This window comes from Octodon degus, unplaced genomic scaffold, assembly GCF_000260255.1.
Source record: "Octodon degus isolate 3935 unplaced genomic scaffold, OctDeg1.0 scaffold00144, whole genome shotgun sequence".
In the NCBI taxonomy this organism is placed as follows: domain Eukaryota; kingdom Metazoa; phylum Chordata; class Mammalia; order Rodentia; family Octodontidae; genus Octodon; species Octodon degus.
The window spans coordinates 6,272,056-6,292,475 of record NW_004524720.1 but is presented as its reverse complement, the minus strand read 5'-3'; the positions used below and the strand labels follow the sequence as shown (position 1 = coordinate 6,292,475).

The 20,420-nt window shown below is 30.7% G+C and overlaps 1 protein-coding gene across 1 annotated transcript in view; it reads left to right on the top strand.

The window, feature by feature from the left end:
* Kifap3 (kinesin associated protein 3) overlaps positions 1 to 20,420 on the top strand; it is a 190,547-nt gene that overhangs the window by 139,525 nt on the left and 30,602 nt on the right. The window contains exons 15-16 of the mRNA XM_023701945.1: positions 8,123 to 8,312; positions 13,741 to 13,840. Of these exons, the coding sequence (XP_023557713.1) occupies positions 8,123 to 8,312; positions 13,741 to 13,840 (290 nt within the window). The remainder of the gene's footprint in view (positions 1 to 8,122; positions 8,313 to 13,740; positions 13,841 to 20,420) is intronic.

Below are 20,420 nucleotides of genomic sequence, written 5' to 3'. Positions count from 1 at the left end.
AGAGAGAAGCAGAAGAAAGAGACGTCTTCACTGCTTGGTCTTCTTTGAGATTGTAAGAAAATGACCATTGCATTTTCTCTTCAGCCTGAAGAATCACGGAATGAAGGATAGGATCTAAAAATCTGATTTAGAGAGCTTCTAATGATGCACTTAGACTTTGGTATTCTTCAACTTTGGTTAAGTATTTGAGATCCTCAACATTCCTCTCAAACTGACAAGAAAAAAATCCCTTCTCTGACATTTCTAGGTTGTAAGCATTAATTACATGTTTATTAACCGCATAATGTGTGACAGAACTAACTTAAAAGAATAGAAAAATCAACAATATAACACCCCTTGAATATGAAAGATTAAATCTTGACTAGAAAATACCCATTCTCCTCTAAGATACCATGTGTGAACTAGTCTTCCACAAATAAGTACTAGTGACTATCACTGTGACATACTATATTACAGTGTTCATAAGAAAAGGGATACATTAGGTTCTCTGGTGACAGATAGATGTCTTTTTCTGGCCAACAGCAGGCCAGTGTGTCATTTGGTACTAAACAGGTTTGCATTACTGAAATTTTGAATGGTAGGTCTACTTTTTTAACTGACACATAATACTCCTCATGGGTAGATTGTATTATGATTACCTCAAATTAATACTTCACTGTAGTATTTTAAACTTGGAAAAATGAGTGCATTTGTTTAAGAGCAGAAAAAAAATTACACTTAATAAGGCCACTTGATTAAAATGAAATGAAATAAGATGTTTAATTTTAACCTCCATTTTATTTGTTAGAGTCCTCACAAAGATTTTGAGGAGAGCCTGTATCAGGCAGAAAAACTGGCTTTACTACTGATGTTGCCAAGAAGGGAGGGCACCTTTAAAACACATCACAACCAGGTCTGGTGGTGCATATGTGAGGATTGCCTGAGTTTGAAGCCTGCTTGGGCTGCATTGTGAGTTCAAGGCCTGCCTACATTAGAGTTGAGACCCTGTCTCAAAAAACAAAAATCTCACAACACCTGAAAAGTTACAGGAAAATTTTATAGGTTTAAAATCAGGCCTTCAAAAATCAAGAAATGAGTAGGAATTGAGTAAAAATGGGTAAATGGTAATCGCTTTTAATTAAGTGTGCAGATTGGACAATTGGACACAAAACCAGGATTTTCAAGTGAGTTGTTGACAAAAACATCTAAAACCTTCAAGAGTAGGTAGAGCTGATTTCTGCCTGTTTTGTAGGGTTAGTAAGATTTAATTTCTCAGTGTAAGTTTTTTAATTTTTCTTAATTTCATATAATCAAATTGGACTTAGTGAGATTTTTTTGGTCAGCCATACTTTGCAGTTCATTTTTATATTTCATAAAAAGGCAGAAATTTAGGATTTTTTAGCTTGTTAGAATTTAAAAACACCAAATGTGTGTGGACACAGATGTATGTATTCTTTGCCTATTTCTTATGCAAATAAGAAGTTTTGTACTTTTTTAATTGACAGTCCTTGGACTTAAGTATAATAAAAAAGAGAAAAATATTTTCTGTAAATAAATTTTAATTTAGTGCTGTCTTTTCTGTTGTGGTCTGCTTGGTGTATTTGAAATCATCTTGTACAGATTGACATCCTCAGTGCTTTAAGCAGAGATTGCCTGAGGAGGTAATTGCACTTAGAGCTCTGATTAGAATATACCTTGGACAAGACTGATGGTCAGCACTTGGGACTGTTCTATTAAAAAACAGTACCTGCATAAAACCCAACAACATTATAATGTGCGTGTGGTTATATACATATCTATCTATACATTTTTGTAGAGAAGTATTTTCCAAGATGTAAAAAGGTTTTTTAGCAGTTATAGCCTTAATATTAATGAGCAGCTGAATTACTCTAGACCTACTTCAATTTAGTATGAAAAATTATATTAAATAAACCATGTTACAATCTCAATTAGGGGTCTGCCACATTAAAGGAGTAAGGAAAATCTGTTTTCTATCACTGATGTTAGAACACAAAGCAGATCTACACAGTTCTTTGTTATCCTACAGTGTGTTAATCAGATACAAGGTGTAACGGAAGCCAGTGACAAAGTTTTCCTGATAGTGAACAGACTCTGATAATAGGCTGGTAAGACTTTAGAGTGTTTCAGTGGTTAAGTAGTAAACAAAATGATGTAGGACTTCAAAAAGAATGACATTTCCATGTAAAATCAAACCATAAGTCTTTCGTGACACCTTAGAATTTATGAAAACTGAGTGCTTTTGCTTTAGATCATAGTGTCAGGAGCTGAGAAGAGAGAAAAAAAAGTTTGCCTTTAAATACAGGATAAAGTAAAGAATCAAAGTGAGAGCACAAAGGTATAATTTTTGCCAAAAATATATTTCCACAATGACTTGATAGATTTTGATGACATACCTTACCAATGATTGAAATGTGATATCCTTGATTGTCGTATTTATTTCCTAATATAAGGTAGAGGGTGGGAGTTATAGGGGGAGTATAAATTGAGGGAAGGTGGTAAAAAATTAATTTTCAGATGTTAAAATTAATTTTTCATGATGAATATTAATTTTGAGATGCTATTTAACTTTTTTAAAGCAACTATCATGCTGCCAATATTGTTCAGTTTGGAGAGATGGTCATCTCAAAAAATTTATTAAACAATAGCTTTTTACTTGCAGTATAACGTGTTATTCTAATCACGTATTTTCACTTATGGAGCTTAAGTCCTAGATTTTATTTTACAATGAGTCTGAAGTCAAAGATATTAAAATACCTTTACAAAGGTGCATACTACAATTACTAGAAAAGCTAGAACTGGAAACCAGGCCTCCTAGCTCCTAATCCAGTGTACTTTGTATTATCCATGCTATAATATATGTAAATTCAGATTCTGTAATACAAAGAAACCATGATCTTGACATCACTGTTACGAGTTCTTAGAGATTCCCAAAGTATATATGGAAGATACCCTAGGGATTCCAGAATGATTGGTTACAATATAGTAAAACTTTTATTTGGTTTTCACTGAAGTGGAAGAGGTAAAGAAATAGAAAAAAGTTATGTTCTTAGGAGAATGAGAGAAGAGCTATACAATTTACCATATTTATCTTGGGAAAGTATAATTTTGTTCTAAGATTCTCACATTTTTAGTCTTAAAATAATTTTTCTTTTATAAAATAGGAGTAGTTATCAAACTATTTAGTATCTTCCTAAAATATGCTTTTTAAAGTTTAAAACTCTTGTGACCACAGGCTTAGCCTATTTTTTTATTTAATGTATGTTTTATTTTATTTTTTTAAATAATTTTATTGAGAAACAAATAGGAATGAGACAGTTTCAAAACCGATTACTAGCAGTTTTAGTAATTAATACATTGTATATTGTTGTCTTCATAGTAGTTATTCATTGTACAAGATGCAGACATGATATCCTGTCTAAACACTATTAGAACAAATCTCCCTATTCATTGAATTAAGAGAAAGTAGCTGTATATCTATCCTAACTATTTTGAATATACAGATACAAAATGGTTGTTAATTTGTATCCCCCTTTTTTGTTTAGTTTTGTCAGAGAAGGATATTCCATTGTCATTTAAATATTGTAGGTGCATGAATTCAGCAAAGTAATCCAATATAGTCCAGTAGTCCATAATAGTACTGGTTTTTCTGTAAGACTGGCAATGTCAGAAGTTGTTGACTTGATCCTTTTACAGCTCACCATATTAATATGGGTTTACTTTTTATACTTCGTTTTCATAGTTTTCTCCTGGATGATTAAGACCAAGATAAAGCAAGACCTATATAACAAGAAATGTAACTTTAGTGTCTGATAAGGTCAGTCAAGTCCCCTCAGGATTTATCCTGAAACTCTGTACCACAGTTTGTAGATCCTTTGTCAGTGTCAGCCATATAGATGAGTCACGGCCATTGCTTGACCAATTTGCTCTCTGTGAAAGCCTGAGAGAATGTTTTCTCTCCATGTGCATCTCCTTAGGCACACTCTACATCATCCATCACATTCCTCTGTGGCTCCATAATCTCCTTGGTCAAAAAATTTGGGATACAAGTGAGTTACATGATATTATAGTACAGGTTCTCCTATGTCCTGAGTCTTCACTGACCATGAAAGTCTAGGGCCAAAATGTTGGCTGTACTTGCAGCCCCTCTTTTTCTCTAATTTTTGGTTTGCAAACTTAGGTTGTTAACCCTCCAGAAGAGAAGCTTATTATTACCCTACAACATAGGCAATTGAGCTTAACCTCACTATCTGTCTGAATATCAAACATCTTAGACATAACATGGAACAGGTATTTTTCATCAATATTGATATGTTAAACTTTTAAGTCCCTCCAGAATATGAAGAAAAATATTTTAAAAATAGCCTATTGTATACCACACTTGCTAAGTAGAATTTCAATAACCATAAGTTTAAATTTTGATTTTTCATAAATATCATACATTTGTTTCACAAATACAAAATCAGTGGTCAGCATCATATAGCAAACATTACTGTCTAATTTGATTCTAATATTTGCTATCAAGGAAATAAATAAAAATATTCAAGTGAATAAGTGTTTTTACATATTTTTCACTTTAAGATTCAAAGATGCTTTATATGGCAAACATTTGAAATCTGAAGCTATAGTCCACAAACCAGAACAAACTTATGGCAACAGTACAGTATCTTAATCATGTTTCATTTTTAGCCTTTAAATTTGTGTGCATCTGTCTATCTATCTGTGTGTCTGTGCCTGTGTGTTATTTTTCAAGCTGGGCATTATGGCTCATACCTGTAATTGCAACACTTGGGAGGCTGAAGCGCAAGGATTGCTGCAAGTTTGAGCTTAAACAATAGGAGACCCTGTCTGAAAAAATAAAACTGAACAATGAATATTGAAATATAAAAGATCATTTTAAAACTGCTGAGATATGTGGTGATTTGATACAAGTAAAAGTTTTCTATAATTTCCTCATTTCAACAGTGAAAATGTAACTTCTATAATTATGAAAATCCAGTGTTTTCAAACTGTCATGTTATTACTTTAAGATAAAAATCTTCAAAGAAAAATCTTTATACCTTTCAAAGTTTTAGCCATTTTAATCTGTGACCCGTTACAAAGAAACATACATACCTATTAAAGCTCAGAGGCACCTCTGAAGAAAACCCTACGTGGCACTCATTGCAATGTAGTAATGCACTGTAGTAAAATTTTGTAAATGTAGTTGGATCTTCTGTAAGACACAATGGTGAGTATACTAAGTAATGACACAGTCTGGTGTAGAACAACATTTTGTCATTTCTTAGGGAAAATCTTTTGTTTCATTCAAAGAGGTGAGAAAACCATGGTAGTTTTTTATTATAGTCCTAGAGGTAGTAATGCATTTGGTCATCATTATGTCTGGCATAAAAACCAAAAATGTTGTTTTATAATGCACAGTTACTTTAATAATTAAAACTCTTTTCAGCCTTCTAAGGTCAATTAAGACTCAGGACATATGAGAACTTGTACTGTAACGTCATGTACCTCGGTAGTGTCCCAAATTTTCTGATCAAGAAGATTATGGGGCCAAAGAGGAAAGTGATCGATGATGTAGAGTGTGCCTAAGGAGAGTCACATGGGGAGAAGACACTCTCTCAGGCTTTCACAGAGAGCACATTGGCCAAGCATTGGCCGTGACTCATCCACATGGCTGACGCTGACAAAGGTTCTACAATCTGAGGTACAGGATCTCAGGATAAATCCTGAGGGCATTTCACTGACCTTCTCAGACCAAAAAGCTACAACTCTTGTTGCACAGGTACTGCTTTACCTTGGTCTTAACCATCCAGTAGAAAAGTATGAAGATGAAATATAGGAAGTAAAGCCATGTTGTTATGTTGAGCTGTGGGGGACTCAGGTCAATAATTTCTGACATTGCCAGTTAAACGACCCAATGATATTATGGGCTACTGGATTCTTAGAATATTTTGCTGAGTTTACACACCTATAATATTCAACAAGGGAACTTAAATAAATGGGGTATAACTATGAATGTCCATTTTGTATCTGTGTATTCAAAGTGGTTGGGATAGATATATAGTTGCATTCTCTTAATGAATAGAATGATTTTTTCTAATGGTGTTTGTAAGTAGGATCACAAGTCTGCATCTTGTACAGCAATTAACCACTAAGAAGAATATATGCAGTGTATTATTTGTTGAAACTGTATTTTCGATTTGATTTGAAACTGTCTCATTGCTATATGTTTATCAATAAAACTTTGAAAAGAAAAAAAATTCTTTTCAAAAGATAGTGCAACAGTATCATTGCTACTACACTTTTTGACTTTATAATAATGTCTTGCACTGAGTTAACTACTTTGGTAATGATTATGTACAGTATAATAACTTGTTATTTGACTATGAAATTTGGAATTTTTTTCACAAAAAAATGCACTGGTTCCATAGAATAATTCCATCGTAGTCTGACAAACTAAAGGGAACTTTTTAAAGCAGTACATATGGGTAGTAGTGTTATATGTGGTGCTAGGTTCTGTACCAACTCTCAGTGTCTTAGAGTTTTATCAGGGACATGTCAAAAGTTAGTTGTAGATGCTCAGGGTTGTATTTGCTGCATGTGCTTGGACTTTTATCAAATAGGTTCTTTTGAAAAGAAAAAAGAAAGACCTTATATATATATAAGTTCATTGTAGTGTTGTGAGCTCATAAGGTAATAAATAAGGCTGAGTTACTAAACAGGCTATTTATGAAGAAACATCTTTGTTACATGTTTCTACATTATATATTTTATTACTTTTGAGTTATTAAATGTGAAAGTATTAAAAGAGGGTATAAAATAACTCACAGCCAGGTGTCGTAACACATGTAATCCCAGCACTTGGAAAATTGAGGCAGGAGGATCCCGAGTTTGAGTCCTAGCTTGACCTACACAGTGATTTCAAACTTTTCTTTATACATAGCATTTCTTACTAGGCTAACTGCATGTTATACTTGATATCTTAAGGATTTTTTTTACCTACATTGATAGTATTTCACAGGTATTATTGAGAGGCAATTTGAATAGTTGTATAACTCTTGCCAAGTGAATCAAGCTACTATTTTTAAAACAAGCAAAAGATAATCAAATTATAAACAGATATCATGTAGATTAGAATTACTGATATTTTACATTTTTGGAGTTTGGGTGACCTCTGACACTCATCTTTTAGGAAAAAAATAAGTATTTTCAGTTTCTTCCACAAAATACCGTTTTGCTTTTTGTTTATGCATTAAATGTTTTACCTTAGTAATTATAATTTAATTATAAGGAGAAGTGATCATACCTTTGTGAGAAGTTTGACCAAAAAGAAAAGTGCAGACAACTGCTGCATAATCTCATTGTGGAATACAAAAAAAGTTATCTCCTAGAAATTAAGAATAGATAATGGTGGGAGGTGGGAGTGAATGATAGGGAACATTGTGTTCATTGAGAGGCAAGAATAAATTCTGGTGTACAGATCCACAATAGGATTACTGCAGGTGACAGTAAGATACTGCATATTTCAAAAAGCTAAGAGAAATGAGTTTGACTGTAAAGAAGTGGTGTTTAAGGAGATGTGTATAACTTTAAGATTTATACAATACATACACATATCAAAATATCACCCAGTACCCCATAAGTGGGTACAATTTTGTGTGTCTGTCCATAGCGAATTTTTGAAAAAATAAAGCTGCTACAGCACATGGGACAAGTAGAAAGATAAGGAGCTGCTGTAGTTTATAATAAATTGGCCCATTTATGCTTCAGGAAAACTCACCACCTTTCTCTGTGACAAGTGTTACAGATACACTGGTTGATAAATAAGCCATGGTTGCTTCTGAGGAGCTCATGGTCAAAACAAGAACAGACACTTAAAGAAATAGTTTTATAATTAAGTGATCACTGTTTTGTGGTTGAAACAAAAGCAGATTTTGTTTGTTTTCTGTAGTAAATGAGCTAAGAAGTGCTTTAATAATGCTTCTCCTTCACTGTTATCTAAATGAAAAAACATATCAAGTCATGTTAATGTTTCCTATGAACCTCTGTCCTCATGAAACTGTTGCTACCTATCAGTAAGTAAATTTATACTGTATATTAACAGTTCGCTGTTTGCTTTTAACAGGAATATGATGATGAATGGGCAAAGAAAATTCAAAGGGAAAAGTTTTGCTGGCATAACTCTCAGTGGCTGGAGATGGTAGAGAGTCGTCAAATGGATGAGAGTGAGCAGTACTTGTATGGTGATGATCGAATTGAGCCATATATCCATGAAGGAGATATTCTAGAAAGACCTGACCTTTTCTACAGTCCAGGTAAGGAAATAACCAGGCAAAAATTTGCCTTTGTGCTGTATGGGAATTTTGGTCTCCCAACCTTGAACATTCTCAAACTTAAGCACTTCTAAGTATTCTGTATGGGGGGGTGCATGCCTGTAATCCCAGCACTTGGGAGACTGAGGCAGGAGGATCTTTGTGAGTTCAAGACCAGCCTGAACTGCATAGCAAGCCCCTGTCTCAAAAAGACAAAAAAAAAAAAAAAAAATTTGAAAGTATATAAATAGGCTTCTGCTAGTAATTTCGAATGTAATACCTGTACACACAAACAACATGTATTAACTTACCAGTATATTTTCCAAGTTAGTCTTTAATGGGGTCTCCATTAAAAAATGTATAGCCAGGGAAATGGATTGCTCAATGTGTCATTTCAATGGATAGCTTCAGAATTTGTGGTTTGTTTTCCTGTGTATTTAATCCTAACAATTTAATTTTCCTACCAACTATTTGTTGACTGTTGGAAAGATTTAGATACTTGGTAGCTGTAGTTTTTTTTTTCTTCCAAATTCTGCAAATATTTTCTAAGCAAAATTTAGTGTATACATGTATTATTGCTGTAGATTATGCCATATCACCCTTTTTAACAAATGAACTTGGCACACATATTGGTAAATTTTACATATTTTGGCTTTTCATGTGTTGTTCTGTTGCCCTTATTAATTACTCTATTGAAGTTTCTTGCTTGAGAAGAAAAAGGATTTTTAATGAAAATTTGTGGAAGGTTGAAAATAAAAGGCATTAAGGCTAGTGTTATACCTCATTAATAGAGTACTTACCTAGCATATGTGAAGCCCTGAGTTCAATCCCCAGCACCACAAAAAAAGAGAATTAAGTTATTTCTAAAATGGCTCACCCTTTTTTTTCCTACCATGTGTTCCTAGCATATATTTATTAAATAGTGTTACTGTATTTTTAAGTGTTTCACATGTATTATCTCATTTTGTCAGAACAGTTTGTGTGTGATCAATGGTTAATTATATCTCATCACATAAAATTATTATCCCTTTTGATCAACAAAACTTCACATTTTCATGTGTTTTCATAATTCTGAATTTTACAAATTTAAATATAGATACTATTATATTTGATATAGGTGCTTAAATCCTGAAAAATCATGCTTTACTTTGAAAATTGAATATATTTCTTCCTAACTGAACTTTACAGTAGTTATGAAATTCTGCTTTGTGTTTCAAAACAGCTGGAACAAATCATTAATTTCATCCAACCAGAATTTCTTGCTTTGGTAATGGCAAGCAGCTGTTCCTTACATATTTACTATTCATGAAGTAAAATGATGTAAAATATCTATGATTTGGATTTTTTGTTGATAGCCATCAGAATAGTCTCAGAATCAACTTTCTTATGTTCGAGATTGATAGGTACCCATCAGCATATATCAGTAACCAGTTTCTAAAACCAAGTAAAACTATTAACTACAACAGTTAATAGTTACAACTTTGTCATTTAAAAATCTTCCAAAATTTTAATTGTATTAAAGTTACAGTATATTTCTAAATTTAATTCGTTTAATTTAACCTCCTACATGAAAATTGTATTTTTTTGTGAGTTACTTTAAAATGCATTGTTATACTTCTTTAGAGAAAATTGTTATGTATATTTTTATATACCCAAATTTAGAAGATAGCAGTAACTGATTGAAAAATAAATTTAAGTATTTGAGTGGGTAAAATATTATTAGTATTTTCAAGCTTTTTTAAATATGTAAAATCTGGTGATATATATATTCAACAGCAGGAATTTCATTCTATAGAGTTTATAGATTGCTTTTTCATAGCAGCTGTCTGTATTTTTTTAGCATATATATTATTTTACCTTGTCATTTTCTAAGAAATCCATGGACTAAATGTATCTCCATATCATTTCTTAATGTGTCTCATAGAGATCTAGATGATATGAGCTCTTTTTTTTATTATGTGCTATTTTATCCTAGAATTATAGGATGAATTTGTAATTACTACATATTAGTGTGAATATTTGTGTAATTTCTTGAAGTTTTGGGGACTCTTTGAAGCTTCAGGCTACTTCCAATACATAGAGCCTTAGTAACTTTTCAGCCACAAAGATTAAACTAAATGACTTATGATTCTCTGGATGGCATTTTCTACTTTCCTAATTATTAATATTAGCCTCTCATGGTTCAGACGATTAAATAGCAAACAAAATATGTGTGTTACTCCTTTGCTATTTTTTTAAGAAGAATGATGTTATGGAACTAGCACCTTTTTACAGTACTGTTTTCTAAGAGTCTAAAATCATTATGATTATAGCTAGCCATGGATTAATTTTCTTTGTTAACATGAAAATAAAGTTCTTTGTTTTGGTGCTTTTTATCCATATAGAAAGTATAATGTATACACAGTTTTTGTTTTACAATGCTTACAAGACAGCTTTTTAAACTGGCTTCCAGAATTCTGAAGGTTGCTAGATTTGCTTTGATATCATCACTTCTAGTATATGCTCCATTTGTTTGTAACTATCTTCATTATCACAGAAAGGTATGTTACATAACTGTGATGTGTAATATTATATAACTAAACAATTCAATATAATTAAATAACCTAATTGTGTGTGAAACTGTACAGCTTAGAGTTCTGTGATATTTTTCTTCTCTGTTTTCTGTTTGTTCTCTAGCCATGAAATTCTTTGGTTCCGTATTGCTCTTTGAAACATCAAGGAGCTTGAGGAAGACACTCTTAGCTTGATCTGAGTTTTATAATCAAGAAAATATGGTTCTTTTTTAGTAGTTCCATAAAATAAATAATATGGATTGTACAGTGCAAAGAATTGGGCTGAGACTTTCATGGATCTTTTTTTTGCACCTTTCTAGTTAAGACAAGAGTTCTCAGAATGTCAGAGCTGCCTTCTTTTGTCAAGCCATAAAGAGCATTATAGATACCACAGTCTACTTAAAATAAACTGTGCTGTCCTAAGATTACTAAAAATGAACTTAAGTATATATTAACTCTTTCTTATTTACATTATATTTAAATTCTGTTATTAAATTAGTTGTATTCTGTGTATATAAAGTTTCTGGCTAAGCTTTTCAATTCAAGAATTTTTAGTTTGAATGCAGTTTGTATTCTGCTTATCCTTTTGCTGCCCATTGTTCCCTGATTCCCTGAATCAAAAACAAAATTTTGAGAAGTTGATCAATTTTTAATAAAATTTCTTTTAATATGCTACACTTTACTCGATCATATTTTAAATACAAACTGATACATAAATATCTATTCATTTAGCTGTACTTAGTATATCTGAACTTTATATTCATGTGTGCTGAAATGTTTTGTTCATGTCATAATGAACATCTTTGCCTTCATTTTCAAAGTATGGTAAAATTTTATTTTAGTGTTTGACTTAGCTTTTTTCTTCAGAATTGGCAGATTTTGTAAGCCTTGATCCTCAATTATTTCATTTATTGTTTCAGCCATGTTTTCACAAAACCTATACATATAGAATTGATTTAAAGAATTTTTTTGACTTCTTTATGTTTTATGTTTAAAATGTTTTGACTTCTTTATGTTTAAATGATTTCTTTTTTTTGTACCTATTCTGTACTTAGCTGGTCTTTACATTTATAGAATCTATCTTCTAGTGTATATTAAAACTGGACTGAAATCATTGACATTTTTAGTGGAAACTCAAGTACTGTAAACTTAATAAACCAATAAGACAAATATCAAAGGAATCCACTAACAATACAAAAATAAAATAGTAAATCAAGTAATTAATAAATGGTGTGTCAAAATATGTATGTGTACCAAATAAACTGTTAAAGAGAATAAAAAGAATTTAAAAATAGTAAAAATAATGTAGAATTTCAAAACAAGATGATAGAAAATCAACAATGGCTGTTATATTGCATGCTATCATCAAAGTAGTTGTTGAAATTAACAGATACAGGCATGCAAAACCGATCAAACAATTGAGCATTAACTGTTAATTTCAATAAACCAATAGAAATTAGTAGTAAAATTATCTTAGTTATCTTTTGTGTGTATATATATATATATATATTTGTATATTTTAGTGGAAACTCAAGTATTGTAAACTTAATAAACCAATAAGACAAATATCAAAGGAATCCACTAACAATACAAAAATAAAATAGTAATTCAAGTAATTAATAAATGGTGTGTCAAAATATGTATGTATTTGTATATATATATATATTTTTTTTTTCTCCCTTCTTTCTTTTCTCCTTTCCCCTGTGCCACTTGTTCTTGCCTTTTGGGCAGTTTCTTTCCTTTTCACAATAGGAAATAAAATCTGGAAGGTGGATCTTATCAAAATACTAATTACTTAATACTAATTAATACTTATTACTGTTACTTAGCTTTACCATTTGGTTTTACCATTCACATATTTTGTTGTTTAAGTTCTACATGTCTTTCAAAATCAAAATCAATTTCAGCTCTTCCTTCCTTTCCCAAAAAATCTTTTCTAACCCTTATAGAATACAGAAATCCCTCCAGAGATTTATTGCATTCAACATCATGTAGTACATATATCCACTCTTGGTGTAAATTATTTTATTGTTATCTTAAGACACTAAAAATTTTCAAAACACATGTATGTCTTATAATAAATCCTTAAAGCCATCCAAATAGTTATTATAAAAGCCATATACTAAAATATGCATGGGACATCTCGTAGACCATATGTAAAAGATATAGATCTTTTTGCCTTGTTCTGTTTTTAATTTATTCATAATCTTAAAAATAGGCTATCTACCTTTTAACATTAGATTCTGTGAGAATGTGTTAACATTTGGGATTTAAATTGTCAATCACTTTATTTAGAAATTTATTTATTTGATATATCTAATTTCCTAATCATGATAAACAAGTGAAGCTGCCTGGTTATAAATGCATAATAAACTTTAAAGCGGCCATAGTGATACTTCTGTTTGCCACCACTGGCCTAAAGTATTGCTCTTTATGTACACTGCGCTATTCATGCCCCTTTGCATCCATTCTCCTCTTTTTTCTCTTAGCCTGGCCCATGTTTACTGTCTCACTACCTCACCTCACCTCATCTCTTTACCTTTTACTTCTTTCTCCACAATACTGTAAGCTTCTTGAAGACACTGTCTGTGCCCTCTCTGTTGTAATAGTATCTGGCATATAGTAGATGCTTAATAAATGCTGTGTTGAATGTTCTGGATGAAACACATTAGTACATATCATCCTGTAGGAAAACTCCCACAGAAAATAGCATGTCATAGCATTTTTCTTTCCAGATTAAATGCATAGAATATTTTCTTACTGGTAATGTTTTTCTTCTTATTCATATGGGAATAACCTTGGTATGTAACTTGATGGAGTAGTTTACTTTGTATTCTCCACAAGTATGTTTAAATGTTTACCATTTTCCTTCTTACTAGATGGATTAATTGCCAGTGAAGGAGCAATAAGTCCAGATTTCTTCAATGACTATCACCTTCAGAATGGAGATGTAGTTGGACAGCATTCATTTTCTGGCAGGTAAACAGTCTTCCAAGAAAAATATGATGTAGATGTATGGTGTTACTTTTGTTTTTGAAAAACTAGAATTTTCTTCACTCCTCCTTTTTTTATTAAGAAAAAATCTTTTCAATAACATGCATGATTTTAAATTAATTTGTGAAGTCACATTCTTACATCTAAAATAAATGGCAATCACAAAGCTTAAAAATATTTATCACTTTGAAAAATATTAACTGTCTTATTGAAACAATGCTTTTGCCAAGTTAGTGAATACTGATTGTGTTCTGAGTGCTTTCCAAGCTAATATAAGAATACAAGACATTATTTTAGTAACTATTTAAACTGGCTGTGTTTCATAAAGTTGATCCTTAGATTTAGCTGAACATTTTCTATCACAGGTGGATGGTTTTCAAATAAAATATTTAAGGGAAAAGATAATCTGACAGGCTGGCATTGTTCTACAGTTATCATAAAGCTCCCTACAGTAGATACATAGCTTTATTGCTAATGGTTGCATATAGATTTTTAAAATCTTGCCAGAAATCATAAACAATATTTTCTTCATTATTTAATTCATAAACATGGTATTTTAATTTAGGCTGACTATTGAAATTTCACATTAATTTCTGTGAAAAGGAATAATATTTTTCCTTAAACCTATTTATTTAAATTATTGTTTAATATCTGTTTGTAAAATCCTACTTTTAATTACAATAAGCTAGTTTCTCTTTGTGAAATCATATATTTTTAAATGGATATAGTTGGAACCAACACATTATAACTTAATAACCACTTACAGTAAGCTATTTTAATTCAATCTCAATTGTAATTGCTATAACCATTATTATCTATTGTAATCAGTTGTACAAACATTTATTTTAACCTGTACCAAAAATCTTATAGAAATATGTCTTTTATAGATAGTCAAGCCACAAAAATTTAAATTTAAGTAACCAACTCACTCAAAATAAAAATTTGAACTAGGCTGTATCACTCATGGCCTTTATGGTATAACATGCTACTAATTTTGGAGAAACAATACATTCTATAGAGATTTGTAAGCATTTATGACCATAATTCACATTAAAAGAAATTGCTTTCAAGGCTGAGGATGTAGCTTTGCGCTACAGCATTTGCTTAGCATACACAAGGCCCTGGGTTTGATCCTCAGCACTACAAAAGAAAAAAAGGAAATACTGAAGGAATATGGCAACCTAGTAAACACACAAATTTTTATTCACATATGTTTGTTCACCTATATATATAAAACAAAATACCTTAAAATGATACTCTTACTACCTATAAAGCATGATAATTTCTTTTACTCTATTTCTTTTATTAAATATAGTTCCAATCCACTAAGTTGATTTCACAACTAATTGACAGTTATGACACAAAAGCTTAGAAACATAGTGAAAAAACAGAGGAGTATTACATGAATTGTACAATTCAGTGTTCTATAATAGACTTTCAATAAATAATAATTACAAATAATTTATTTGGTATACTGGATTGTCATCGTAAGAAATTCCTTGCCTCAGGAATAAAAGCCATAGTTAACTTCTAGAAAGCATGTGGCTTTTGATTACTTTTGATGCTTCTGGCTATATTAGGTATAATTATTTAAATAGAGACTCTGTTTAATCATTGTAACTGCTATATCATGTGGCAATTCCACTGTACAAATGTTTTCAGAAATGTAATTAAAAAGGAAAAAATAATTGGAAAATTTGATCCTAATATTTATATCAAAGACTTGCTTATTCATTCATTATAATTATTAATTCTTTCATTTTGTTTCCCTATGAATAAAGCATTATTTTTTTATTTGTTGAAGACACTGCCAGTCTAATTTATGTTACTGCTACTAATTTAGACATTACTTATATAAAGACTTGGTTTTAGTTTTTATACAATTATGTAACTTTAAAGAAACTACTAAACATTTCCAGTAAAATTAAATATGCAAAGTAATCTTAGGATCCCAACTGAGGAAAGTCTTTCATTTTGGCTTTTGAAAGTAGTCATTTTATAAAACAATGAAAATGTTTTCAGAAATACATTTAGTGACTAATAGTGACTAAGTTCTGAATTACATCCAAAACATCAGGATTTTCTCGGCTCTGTTAATAATTACTTTAAATTACTTTGAGAACATCTTTTTTGAACCTTCAGTTCCTTTTTAAGGGTAAAAAATATTTAAATAACTTATTTTGCTTCATAAAAGACATACCAAGAATATTGACTTAAAAGATTATTTAATAAAACAGATTATTTTTCAAAATCTGAGTAATATATTTAGTATAATCATTTTATTTTGAAAATTATCCTTTAAAAAGATCTTCCTGTGAGGAAGTTTAATCCTTCATCTCTTTTTAACTTTTGAGGCTTTAACTCAAGTAACTTACTGTTTCTTTTTTTATTTCTAGAATAATTTACAGTTCGCTCAAGTGGTTATAGATAATAGAAACTAATAGATCAATTTTATGGAACAGGGATATGGAGGATACAGTGTAGCAAAAGATACATACTCTATGTTTTGTTTTATTGATCTACATTGCAGTGAATTGTTTTTCTTTTTTCAGTGAATTTTGACTAGGTAAGATTCCCTTGATATTAACAAGCCATGGATCTAGCAAATTTTTTAATTCTACAAAGATTTAAATATTTTAAATTGCTTCATAATTATTCACATATTTTGTATAATTTTGCTGATGTCCCATATGAAAAAATTTTAAACTAGAACCTCTCAGCTTCTGATATTGAGGAGATAAATTTAAAATTAGTTAACAACATTGACTCTAACCACTATTGTTGAGATTTTTCATTTTAATAGATTTTAAATTACTTAAATGTTTTAATATTCAATTTTTTCAAGAAGTGTTAATTAAACAAAAGTTGTGATTCCTTATTTATCTCCACTGTGAAGATGAAAATAAAATTTTTATGGACACCCATAAAAAATTTAGAATACCTGGAAAAAAAATCCTTAATTGAATTTAAATAGTAAAAAAACTGATTCTTTAAATACATTTAAGAAGAAAAACTATTATATGTTGAGAGGTTTTCTTTTTTATTCTTTTCTTTTGGGCTTTGTTTTTTCCTTAAATTGGAGAAGAGGTTCATATGACTTATGACTTCTTTTCTTGCTTCTTTATTATATGTCTTTGGTAAATAAGCATGGCTTTATGTGGGGAAAAGATATAAGTGGTTAATTATAAACGGTGAATTTCAGTGACTTGAGTGACAGTGCTATGTGGGATGAAATACGGAGCAGGCTGTTTGACAGGGCCAAGAGGTATGTTCTTCACCCAGCTCTCACAGCTCTTCGTTGTTTTTTGAACATTTCAGTCTGAGTGAATGATATAAAATGGGTGACCCCAAGTTTCTGCAAGGTAAAGAATAAATTGCTGATTTGAGTGATGTGAGGTTTTTTTATTTAAATTTTTTTTTTCCTAAAATGACAAATGTATTCAAATCTGAGAAACTAAGATTAAGAGAAGTGTTTAAACAGTTCAAATTGATGTTTTTCTTAAAATCCTAGTCAAGGGTCCTTCGCAGTCTAAATGCCTGCATTTTTGTAATATATCAAGGCAGTTTAATTGGAAACAGTGACAACTGCTAAACTCATCAATCTCATTTTACAAGAGAGACTGAATGTTTGATAAAATAGATACTGGCAGTTGGACAGCGAATCCTGGGTCTTAGACATGCATCGCTATTGGTTTGAATCCCTTGGCGCCAAGATTTCCCGACATTTAGAGCTAATGCAAAATGCATTAGGGCTCCAAGGCATTAGCTATGGAGTTGCCAATTCCAGAGAGTTAAATGTAAATCCCCCCCCCCAAACTTGAACTGGTGTTAGAAAGTAAAGTGGAACTTGCTATTGAAGCTAATTAAAAATAATAGCAAGACTAGCTTTTTTCCTGTTATGTACCATGAATCTGTACCGTATTTTTGGACCATTTTTTTATTATAACTCTTACTTTTCAAGACTAACAAGAACCTCATGTTGAGTATTTTTAAACTGCTTCCAGCTTTTACAAATCAGTTTTTGTTGCAGTAAAAATGGTCCATTTTCCTTTTATAGGAATCCAATTTTCATAAACTGGAAAAAAAATTGCAGAGACTGCTTAGGTTTCCTTGGGTCTTTGAAAAATATTTTTCAGAGAGACTAATATTCTTGGTGGTTGGCAGAGTGATGTCATTTACTGACCATTTCACTAAGGTCAAAGATGAACTGGATGTGAGCATTATCTGAGACATTTGATTCTTAGTTTTATTTTCAATGTGTATGGTTATAGCATGGGTTGTTGTTTTTTCCTTTCTTTTAGTACTTTAGTTTTTACCTTTTCTGTGTATTAACTTTACTAAATGTTATATATAATATGCTTTTCATTCTCATCTCATGTTTTCAAGCATTAAATCAGTTTGTTATACTTTCAAATAATCATACTGAATTGAGCTAATAAATTATTTCTTTTTATAAAATAATCTTTTGTCGGTCATAGTGTTGAATACCTGTAACCCCAGCTATTTAGCAGTTTGAGGCAGGAGGATCAGGCTTTTGAGGCCATCCTGGCAACTTAGTGAAACCTTTATCATAAAAACAAACTTTCATCATAATTTTTCAGTGTGTGATCTTTACTGTGGCCAAGATTTTATATATAAAATTAAGATTTATTATTTTCATGAAAACATTAATTCTACTCAGATATATAGTTTACATTTTTTTACTTGAGAAAAATAATTTCAAAACTTCAAGTTCTATATAGTATTTGTAGAAGTATGTAGTATTAAAATTACATATTATGAGTTTATTTTATAGCAATTATTAAAAATCAGAATATCCACATTACAACCCCTAATTTTCAAAAGAAATTCTCTTGTGATAAAAATTAATATGCTTACAAAATTCCACTTTGGGTAACTCTTTTGTCAATTTTTAATAGATTACCCAGACTATAATTTGTTCCAACCCATGGTATTTAAGGGATAGTGATCTTTACTACTGTAATAGCAATACAGAATTACTTTAAAAGTTCTAAGTTAAAAGAACCTCCCCAAAACATTTCCTTTGATAAACATTGAGACTAACAGTTTGTTCAGTATTATGAACAAAATTAAACTAATTGGCAAATACTTATATAAACTCTTAAAGATAATTGCTAAATTGCTTTAATGTTATTAAATTTCTATCAGATGATCATAGCTTTTTTCTTATTTATGAATATGTGTTCCATTATTTTTTTTCTCAGCAGAGAACATGCAGCATAAAGGCGCTTTTTTTATTAGTGAGACAGAGTCTCACTAAGTTGCCCAGGCCAGTCTTCAACTTAGGCTCCTCCTGCCTCAGCCTCCCAAAGTTCTAGCTAGGACTACAGACATACATCACTATACCTAGCTGCATAAAAACTTTGAAAAAAAAAATTACTTTTGACTTTAGTCATTTTTCTAGACACATTTGTCACAAAGTAAAGTATCCAGGTACCCTTTTCACCAATCATAAAGATTTTTTAATGCTAATACACACTAAAGGAAAGAAATACTCATACAACTATTATGGAAATTTAAGTTGATTAAACCTTTGTGGAAGGCATTTGATTATATATAAAAGTACCTTAAATTGTCCGTTTTAACTCAGTGACTTCATTTTTAGTACATCATCCTTATGAGTAATCAAAAGATAAATATAAAGACTGGATAAATAAGTTATCAAAGAAGTCAGGTAATACTAAGTATAATGGGGTCAATGTATCTTACAGAATAATTTTTCAACACCTACTATTTATTATGCCACAAGATTTTGCCCAGTTTACACTACACTAGAGTTCTAAGTGAAATCTATATGTGAAGATCAAAATAGGTACATTTAGTAGTAAGAACATTCTTCCCTTCTTTAAGAATTGACCAAAGAGTTCCTTTAAATTCATTTTCTCCATATTAAAACTTACCTTTTATGATGTTTTCACAGCATAAAGTTAGATATACCACTGCCTCATCTTTAATTCTAGTAATAAAAAAGTATGATTGATTATTTGGCATTCCATTTATTTCCATTTGTATATGTTAGCACATTTTGGTATCAATTTGTTGACTTATTCTTAATCTGCAAACATTTTCACTTTAAAACAAGCATAGTTATTAAACAGTATAAATTATTGAAAAACAAGCACATTAAACATTTTGTCTGTGCAAGGTACCCTTCTACATCCACTCGTTATTCCTTGCCTATGCCCACTTGCATAGGTTCTTAATACTTGTTTTTAACGGGATTTATGTTAGGATATTTGCTCAGTTTAAATGGAAGTTTGTTAAATCATGAAAAAAACACAGTAGAGCTTCTTAACACCAGTTTGATAACAAAACAAAAATATCCTGTTTATTTTTAAAACTCATTTCAAGTGGAGTGTATCAAATCTAAAAATATCTAGATCTGTGCACCTTTTTAAAGTTATTATAAAATGTATATTTATATATGCAAATGGAATTTTAACGTAATAAACATCCATTTCAAGCCTTGTATCAAAGGCGAATCTATATCTAGTTTTAACCAATAAAAATAATTTTAAGTTCTTCCCAACTTCATCAGTCCTAA